Consider the following 10049-nt stretch of genomic DNA (forward strand, 5'->3'; position numbering starts at 1 on the left):
TTTCCACAGTTTATTGTGATCCACACAGTCAAAGGCTTTGGCATAGTCAATAAAGCAGATGTTTTTCTGGAACTCTCTCGCTTTTTCCATGATCCAGCGGATGTTGGCAATTTGATCTCTGGTTCCTCTGCCTTTTCTAAAACCAGCTTGAACATCTGGAAGTTCACGGTTCACAACCATACTTCAATAAAATAAATTTAAAAAAGAGGAGAGTGTGTCTGCCATGTGAGGACACAGTGAGAATACAGCTGGACTAGACGCCGAATTGCTCGAGGCCAGCAGCTGTAGTTGCAGCCATTTTATGTTCAACCTCAGCATGTTTCCCTCGGCCGAAAACGCACCACATCGTCTGAGAGTTCAAAGCATTCAGCAAGCAGTGGCAGGGCAGATCCATCAAAAGCGGGCACCTGATTTCCATGACAAATATGGTAATGCTGTATTAGCTAGTGGATCCACTTTCTGTGTTGCTGTATGGGTATGTATGGCAACACAAATTGAAATAGAGTGGAACCCATCGCCTGTTGGCAGAGTCACCCCAAAGGAATGGAGAGAACAGTAATCATCCCAGCTGATTTAATACTGAATTGTTTCAAAATCAACTCATAATTAATTCCAAGTAAAAGTACTATGTACCCATTAAAATATAGCATGTTTGAAGAAATAAAGTATATCTGAAACCTTCAAAAAAAAAAAAGAGAATACAGCTGGCTATGAATAGGCCGTGGGCTCCCAGCAGACTCCCAACCGGCTGGGCCGTGACCGTGGACTGCAACCCACAGAACCGCAACACACGTGGCTTTGTTTAAGCCGCCCAGTCCCTGACATTTTAGTTACAGCTGCGAGTTTAAGACAAGGGAAGGGAAGGTGAGTGTCTAACACGGCTGACTGTCTGTCCACGTCTCCAAATGTCACAGATGGACAACTGTCTGCACCTCGTCTCTCTGATGAAACATATATAAATATCCATGCGTAAATATCCACATCCTTAAGAACTATTTCAGTAACTTCACAGCACCCTGACAATTTGGAAGTGTCTGTCCAGTGGGTGTCATGGATGAAAAGCACTGATGAGGTAGAATCCACCATGAAAGGGTCATCAGAAAGGGTTCAATGCTAGAAACTGCCTGGCCAGGAACCACTGAGCCAAGACCAGAGGAGGGCGGCTTTGAGAGGCTACGACAGCTGTCCTCAAACACCTGCAGGGTTACACAGAGTAAGAGAAACACCTCTAGGTTCCCTGGACTGCAGCGGGGGAGCCACAGATGCAGCTGCTGGACTCTGGGTGTGAGTCCTGACTCTGGACGTCAGTGGCCATGTGACCTCGAGCTTCCTGGTCTGAGATTTGGGGAAGCCTCAGCCTGTGTGGGGCAGCCTCACGAGACAGTTCATGAAAACGGTGCTCACAGTTCTCGGCATCTAGGAAGAGGCTCAGAAAAGAACAGTTACTGGTATCGTATTGATGCCTAGACTCACCAGCTCTAATAGAGCAGGATTATGAAGCTATGACCTGCAATGAGATTATGGGCTGAAATCAAAGGTAACTCTGGTTTGTTGATCATGGACAAATCTGAGGCCTGCCATGAGGTCATCTTGACAAATAATATAGTCCACAGCTGTCTGCCATGGTACATCTTCCATACAAGGCCTGAACTTTCCTAAATTAAAGCGCTATTGGGTTAGCTGGGATTCCCAGGTGGTTCAGCTGATAAAGAATCCACCTGGCAATGTAGGAGACACAAGAGACACAGGTTTGACCCCTGGGTCAGGAAGATTCCTTGGATAAGGAAATGGCAACCCACTCCAGTATTCTTGCCTGGGAACACCCATGGAGAGAGGAGCCTGGCAGGTTCCATGGGATTGCAGAGTCGCACACAGCTGTGTCTGAGCACAGCACACTGGGTTAGAAAATGAAAACTTCCCAAAGACCCCTAGTAAGGAGGTCTTTCCACCACCCATACACCATTCAGGTCTGAGAATGCCTGCCTCGCCCAGGGGTGGGGTCAGCAGGTGGTTGCAAATATCTGACACCCCCGACGGGGAGGTGGGCTCAGGGTGGCTTCCACCAACGGAGGACAGCAGAAATGAACGCAGCAGGCAAGGTCTGAGCAGGAGAGAAAAGCACCAGTCACTTCAACCGGGAAAGCTTAGTGCAAAGAACTGGGGACCAGGGTAACGGGGGACCTCAGTGAGGAGCAGGGAGAACCCTGAGAGTCCAGGAAAGCAGGAGCCACGGAGCGCCCCACCCCGGGGCCGGGATCCAGATGTGCGGGTGGGTCGGCCCATGGCTCTCACGACCCAGCTGCCTCAAGCCCGCCTTGAAACGGGATTCTCTTCTCCCTCCCCGACTTCTCAAGGCCTCACCTGGCTCCTTCCAGTGGGACCTTCACATCCTGCGTGTGCAGCAAGCCTGGCGCCGCCGTGGGCAGGACCAGACATCAGCCATGGAAATGGGCTCACGACTGATGGCCCCTCCTGGGTCCAGGCCAGCAGCCCATCCTCCTGATGACCAGAGCAAGTCTTGTATCTGTTCCTGTGGCTCCGGGAAGCTGAGCACCCAGAGCCACTGGAGATTCTCCTGCAGGCTCAACCACTGCTCGGAAGGCATCTGGGTCAGGACCCAGCGCTTGTCAGGAGCCGGGCATGTTCATTCAGTGTACAGTGGTAAACACGAGGCCTGAGCCAGTGCAGAGGTGGGCGGCAGCCAGGGCAGCTGGGACAGCCCTCAGATGCCCCTCCCAGAGTCTACGGGCTTCCCTCTGTCCAGGGACCCTCCCTAGTCATCACCCCCATGCTGTCCTTGGGCTGTGAATTGATCCCAACTTGCCCTTTGCTGCAAACTGGTCCCTCTGTCTTCTCTGTCTTTGAGAAAAGGCTCAAATCACTGAGGTATGGCTAGTGGACTAATCAATATCCCAGGTTAACTGCCAAGAAGGGGCGGAGGTTGCCTGCGTCAGCTCCGCGGAACACCTGTCTGCTAATGGGGCGCTGCCGGGGGACTCCAGGCAGTGTGCCCAGGACACACCAGGGCAGAGGGGGGTCATCCTCCAGCCCCCAGGCCACTCCCCGTGGCCTCCTGCTCATGGCTGTGGGAGGTGAGCGCAGATGGAAACTGAGGAGGAGCCAAGCAAATGGTCCACATGTGACATAAGAGATGATCTAACAAAGGAGAGGATAAGACAGCTCAAAAAGAACTCAATGAGAAAAGTGACAGGAAAACACGTGTCAAATTTAAAATTCCATTATGGACAACGCGCATCACCTAGAGATGAGTAAGACAATCGCTTCCCTCCGGCCTATCGTCCTCTTAGAGGAGCAGCAAGAAGCGGGTGGGTGCCTCTGGGATCGGACGGGCCACGTTGGATGTGGTCAGAAAGGGGAGGGCCTGGCTGTGGGGGTGCAGGTGCAGCCCTGGGTGGCCCCCCAGGGATGGGGACACCTAGAAGAGCAGACACGGCCAGCCAGGTTGGGGCGGGGGGACGGTCACTCCCGGCAGAGGAAACGGTCTGCAAAGCCCAAGGGCAATCAGGGCGATGACCAAGCATCCCGCAGAGACAGGGCCCCAACAGCAGAGGCCACACGGCAGCGTGTTGGCAGAGGGTTGGGCACCACACTGCTGCTTAGAGCCAAGAGGAAGCTTAAGTAATCCTAGGCTGGAGTCTGTCACCTGGTGAGAATGGTGATGTGCAGATACAAGGGTGGAGCAGTGTGGGTTCTGAAGAGGACAGCGTTTGGCTGGTTGACAACTTCACATCATCTGTTGAAATTACAATCTGGGATCCAGAAGGCTTCCCTGAGGAAGTGATGTCCGAGTGAGACCCAAAATGTGAAGAGTTAACGATGTGAAGTTCAGGGTGGGAAGCAAGGTCGACAGAGACACAAGGCATTTGAGGACCAAATTAGGGATGGGTGGATGGATGATGGATAGATGGAATGGTGGGTGATGGATAGATGGATGGATGGAAACAGGGTGGCTTCAGCTTTTACAGTCATTTATAATCAGCCAAACACACGCGCACACACACACATCACATGGATACCGTGTGCCTACAATTCTTTCCTGTTTTAATATCAGACAAGGAACAGCAGCCGTGACCTCCCATACCTCAGCCCAACCTTAAGATCACATTTGGGAGGAAAAATAATATCTCCTAGAAAAACCCAGTTGAAGATGAACAACCAAGTATTTTACTAGAGATAAGAGTTACGTTAGATGATATTCAGCACTTTACCCCTAACTCCAAGAGCAGAATGTGACACGTATCTGCCAACAGGAGACTTTTATAGAAACTGCCTTCAAAATTCCTTCATCATCATTAAAATATTTAAGATAGAAGTTAATTAAGAGACTGTTCCCCTTTTAGGTTATTGTTACAACAATAAAACTAGAAATGACCAAGTCTCCCAAGTCAAAAGAGATAAAAGCAAAAATAAATAAATGGGACCTAATCAAACTTAAAGCATTTGCACAGTAAAGAAACCCCATCTACAAAATGAAAAGACAACTTATGGACTGGGAGAAAATATTAGCAAATGATGCAACCAAGGGCTTAATTTCCAAAATATACAAACAGCTCATGCAGCTCAATATCCCAAAAAAGGCAAACAATCCAGTAAAAAAATGAGCAGAAGACCTAAACAGACATTCCTCCAAAGAAGACATACAGATGCCAACAGGCACATGAAAAGATACTCAACATCATTAATTATTAGGGAAATGTACATCAAAACCAAAGTGAGTCAAAATTACCAATTACACAACAGTCAGAATTACCATTGTTCAAAACTCTACAAACAATGAATGCTGGAGAAGGTGTGGAGAAAAGGGAACCCTCCTACCGTGGTGGGAAGGTAAATTGGTGCCGTTACCCTGGAGAACACAATGGAGGGTCCTTAAAAACTGAAGACAGAGCTGCCATACGATCCCGCAATCCCACTCCTGGGCATATTTCCAGAAGAGGCAAAAACTCGGATTTGAAAAGATCCATGCACCCCAGCGCTCACAGCAGCCGGGCACGGAGGCAGCCTAAGCGTCCACCAGGAGAGGAGTGGGCAAAGAAGACGGGGCGCACACGCAGTGGATGCCACTCCGCCGTGAAAGAGAATGCCACAATGCCATGTGCAGCTGCAGGGGTGGACCTGGAGATGCGCACACTAGCTGAAGCAAGTCAGAGACAGGCATCACACGATGTCGCTTACACGTGGAACCTTAAACCAGTGACACAAACGAGCTTAATTGCGGAGCAGAAACCGACTCACACAGAGAACCGCCTTGCGGCCAGCAGAGCCGAGGGGGCGTCAACCAGGAGTTCGGAACCAACAGACACACACCGCTGTACGCACCACAGCCAGCCACCAAAGACCTACTGCACAGCACAGTTTTGAAAATATTCAAGGTTTTTTAATAACTTCTAGTCAAAAAGACTCTCGGACAGCATTAATCTGTGTGTGTGTGTGTGTGTGTGTGCGTGCGTGTGTGTGTGCGTGTGTGCATGTGTGTGCGCACGTGTGTGTGTACATGCGTGTGTGTAACTGAACCACTTCGCTGGACACCTGAAACTAACACAGCAGTGTAAATGCTTCAGTTTAAAACCAGGCTGACAGTGCGCAGGTCGCGAGTGTGCACCATGAACGGGGCTGCACCAACGCCTCGGATAGTCACTACCCTGCTCAGCCCCCCAGCCGCCTGGAAACAAGTGATAACACCATCCCTTCTCATAGGCTCGGAAGCAGGCTCGGAAGGGTGTCTCGTGTGCTCAAGCATACAGGGCTGTAAGTAACTGAAAGATTCGTGCTAACACCTATTAAAATGTCATTTTTGAAACAAGGGGAAAAAACACCCACATTCAACCCTCTGGGTCCCTCCTCGCCACTCTCCGTGTTGCTGTGTCTTGTTTGTCTTGAGTAAGCAGAACCCTGTCACTGGTTACAGGCTGTCGCCCCGGCAGGGCGCTCCCACCCAGAAAAGAAAAGGACCCCAGCACCCCGGAGAACCTCACTGTCCCAGGACGCCCGCTCCTGCTGCTCAAGGACCCTGCGGGTGGGGAGCGCGGGACCCGGCCCTTCTCCCGTGAGCCCGCCGGGGACACGGGCCGCCTGCCCGGACCCCACGATGGGAGGGTGTGCAGTCCGAAGGCTAGAGGGAGAAAGGGCCCCTTGGGGCTCATGCGGGGGCTGCAGAGGGCCTGGGGCAGACACAGCCCAGACGGGCCCGCCTGCCACCACGTCGGCTCCAACAGTCCCGCTCACCCGGAAAGGGAGACGGGGAGACGACGGGGAGGGGGTCTCTCGGTAGAGGAGGAGCCTGCTCATCTGCTCCCCCGGAGCCCCAAGCCGAGAGAGGCCACAGCGCTGCGTCCCCCGGGAGCAGGACACTCGGAGCCCTCTCCTGACTTGGCCTCGAGGCCTCCGAGCCTACCGTCGCCCCAGCTCCCTTCTGCCTGCGTTCTGTGAGAGCCCAGTAAAGCTCAACACTGATATCGGTGCTTCTGCCTCGGAGATAAAAATAACCGGCGGAGCTGAACGGAGTTCTGTCCCAGTTTATTTAAGGCATAATCTCAAGCATCCCTTTGTCCTAATTACGGCGCCGCGCCCCAAAGGAGGGAGCACAGAGAAAGCCTGAGAGCGGGCCACGTTGTCTTGCCGATCTTCGGTGTGACTCTCTCAAATATTTACAAACCTCCCTAGAGCGGGGGCTTCCCGGGTGGCGCTGCGGTAAAGAGCCCGCCTGCCAGTGCAGGAGACGTAAGAGACGCGGGTCCATCTCCGAGTCGGGAGGACCCCCTGGAGGAGGGCATGGCAACCCGCTGCGGTATTCTTGCCTGGAGAGTCCTGTAGACAGAGGAGTCTGGTGGGTACACTCCACGGCGTCGCACAGAGTCGGACACGACTTAGTGACTCCGCACACACACAGTGGAGGGGTAAGAAGGCTCAGCTTTGCCTCCTGGAGAAGAAAGTGGGGAGGAGATGAAGCCAGGCCTTCCTGAGGAACCAGAGGCTCAGTTCTTCCAAGTTCAACAGACGGTTACGCTCTTTAACCGTGGTGACAGCCTCTCCGTATGTGTCGCCATGGTGCCACCTTCGTCCTTCATGGGGCCGTTCACACAACTGGGGCTCAGAGCACTATGGGCGATGCCCAGCGCCAGCCACGGCCATTGGAACCCGCCACCCAGACAGTGGTCCTCTGGGTTGTGAGCCTGTGTTAACATCTGAACTTCTCATCTCACAGCAAATTTCATGGAAATCCATTTTTTTAATGTATAAATATATATATATATGTATATATACACTCGAAGGCTACTCCAGCTCTAATCCGCCTGCAATGCAGGAGACGTGGGTTCAATTCCTGGGTGGGGAAGATCCCCTGGAAAAGGAAATGGCAACCCATTCCTGTACTCTTGCCTAGAAAATCCCACGGACAGAGGAGCCTGGCCAGCTACAGTCCCTGGGGTCATAAAAAGTCGGACACGACTTAGCAACCTAAACAATGATATATAATTTATGGAAAAGTGCTTAGGCAGATGTTCTGTTTCTGGATGTTCTGCAAATCCATCTGAAGGTATAGCTTGAGGCCCTGAGTAAGGTAACTTATTCCATTAAAAGTAGAAAAACCCTTCAAACAGGGCTGCGAACAAACAAGCGGGACATTCCAGCAGCCTGAGTCACTTCCTGCCAGCCAGCCCCGCCCTCCCGCACTTCAGGCCCGACCACCACTTCAGAGGCCTCCCAGGTACAGGTCTGGGTGGACCCTTCTTGCTCAGAGGCTGAAACGAGCGATACCATCTAGGAGTCCTCCCCTCAAGCCTCCCCACGGAAAACTCCTGAAGAAGCTGAATCTTCATAAAATAGCTGCTCTATCCTGATGCAGGTGGCTGGTGAGCGTGAGTTCACTGATTCAGTGAAAGTGTTTCTCAAGCCTCCACTATGTGGAACGCAGCCCACGCGGGGTCCTGGGGTCTGGGGCTTGCTGCTGCACTGTTCAGTGTGATAACAATTAAACTTCTCTGTGTCCAGAATGGTTCATAACTTGCTCAAAGTGCTGCACGCAGAGGGTCCCTTCAGTGTGCCAGCCGCAAAGAATGTCATCACTTACTGTAAATCACACACATAAACAAATAAGAACATTATTTAAAGGGCCTTCACTTAGAGAAACCATATCACAGTTACTTCAGGATCCAATTAGATTTAAAGCTTCGTTTGGGAAACAGAAGATGAAAATGAACTCTTCTCCTAAGGCCGTCTGGATCGGGGTCAACAGTGTGCCTCATTTGACTCCATCGAGCAGCAAGTCTGCCCAGGTAACAGTTGAGCCGAAGGGCTCTGCCCGGGACCGCGGCACCAGGGAGGGAGGCGGGGTGGGCCGTGCTTACCACGCTCACAGTGACTCCTCTTTAACCGCTGTTTAGGAAAAGAACAGTCTACTTGGGGCTTCCTGTGGCTCAGACGGTAAAGAATCTGCCTGCAATGCAGGGGACCCAGATTCAATCCCTGGGTTGGGAAGTTTCCCTGGAGAAGGAAATGGCCATCCACTCCAGGATTCTTGCCTGGAGAACCCCATGGACAGAGGAGACCGGCAGGCCACAGTCCCTGGGGTCGCAGAGTCAGCCATGACTGGTGATTCCCAGTACATTTGAGATGAAGAAATTCAGGGGTTAGACTAAAGTTCCTGAAACAGAACACCCTGACATGTAAACACGCAGATGTCACACTGAGGAGTCAGCATTGAGTTTTCGGAAAGTTAAAATAAGCCTTAAAATCACACGATGAGCCCCCTGACCTTGGCAGGACCTGTGAGTCCCTGAGCGTGTGACGAGCAACTCAGGTATCTGCAGACGACCTCCTAAGGCTTGCCTGCTTCAAAAGCACACGGCTTTGCCGTAAGCCCGTTGTATCAGCTGTCATTACTGCTTGAAAATAATGACAATGTTAACTGTCCTCTGCTTTGATTTAAAATATATATAATATCAAGGTGTATTCGCTCAGTCGTGTCCAACTTTGTGACCCCATGGACTATACAGTCCATGGAATTCTCCAGGTCAGAATACTGGAGTGACTAGCCTTTCCATTTTCCAGGGGATCTTCCCAACCCAGGGATCGAACCCAGGTCTCCCACAGTGCAGGTGGATTCTTTACCAGCTGAGCCACCAGGGAAGCCCATATATAATACCTCATATAACAGTACATAAGTATATGATATCAACATAACACATTCATAAAACAGGTCATATGAAGAAAGGAAAGGCCAAACAGCAGGGATCATCCATCCGAGAAAAGATTCTTTACATTAAAGGAGTTGCTGGAAAGGGTTTTTGAACTTGAAGCTTCCGGAGACATTGAAGCATTGGTCTGTAAAGCAGGTGCTTCTTGACAAACCCCAGAGAAAGCAGCTAAGGCCGAGGGCGGCCGGACCCCAAGCGGGGCCCCTAGAGAGGACACTGGGGCAGGAGGGATTGTCTGCAGGCTCTGGGGAGACAGAGTCCCTGGAGCCAGGCCTGGTGCGGAGAGCGGAAGCGGGTCACGGGGCTCCTCACAGGTCCCAGCCGCACCCACCTGCCGCTCCAGCCAGGTGGCCCTGGCCCGCAGGTGTGGGGTCCGAGACCGTGCGGTCACCCTGCGTGGACTTGAGGGCCGGGAGCAGCAGCGTGGCGTGGAGCTGCTGAGGCTCCCCGCCTCCCTGGCCCTCCCAGTGGGCACACTCTCGCCTCCCCGCCTCTGGGCTCAGCCCCACGGCCAGATCAGGGCTGTCCTGCTCTGCTCGCGTGAAAGCCCGCGCCAGGCTCCAAGCTGGGGCCCCAACAGCAGGCCACGGGAATCCCCTCCGCCGGAGCATCCTTCCCCCCGGCTCTCTGCCTGAGCCCAGCCCCCTGGTACAGACAGACTGAGGGCACTGGACCCAGCACACCATCGGTGGGGCTGGAGCCGGACGCTGGGGGGAGCTCAGGCCTGCTGACCAGCTGGAGAGAAAGGCAGAGCTGCAAAGGCTGGCCCTGGGAGGCTGGCCATGGTGACCACGGGGACCAAGGCGTGGTGCGGTCAACCACCATCCCCACGCA

The 10049-nt window shown here is 52.6% G+C and overlaps 1 protein-coding gene across 1 annotated transcript; it reads left to right on the forward strand.

Annotated features, from left to right (window-relative positions):
- The first annotated feature begins 301 nt into the window (after positions 1-301).
- Positions 302-642, forward strand: LOC129658785 (cytochrome c oxidase subunit 7B, mitochondrial-like). Its single transcript, XM_055589630.1, has one exon. It carries the CDS (start codon positions 302-304, stop codon positions 557-559), a length of 258 nt encoding a protein of 85 aa, XP_055445605.1. The 3' UTR covers positions 560-642.
- Positions 643-10049: the final 9407 nt, after the last annotated feature.

Source organism: Bubalus kerabau, chromosome 8 (genome assembly GCF_029407905.1).
Source record: "Bubalus kerabau isolate K-KA32 ecotype Philippines breed swamp buffalo chromosome 8, PCC_UOA_SB_1v2, whole genome shotgun sequence".
NCBI lineage: Eukaryota > Metazoa > Chordata > Mammalia > Artiodactyla > Bovidae > Bubalus > Bubalus kerabau.

What these genes read in the sequence shown, in the direction of transcription:
- LOC129658785 (XM_055589630.1), top strand. Translation starts at nt 302, where the DNA reads ATGTTCAACCTCAGCATGTTTCCCTCGGCCGAAAACGCACCACATCGT.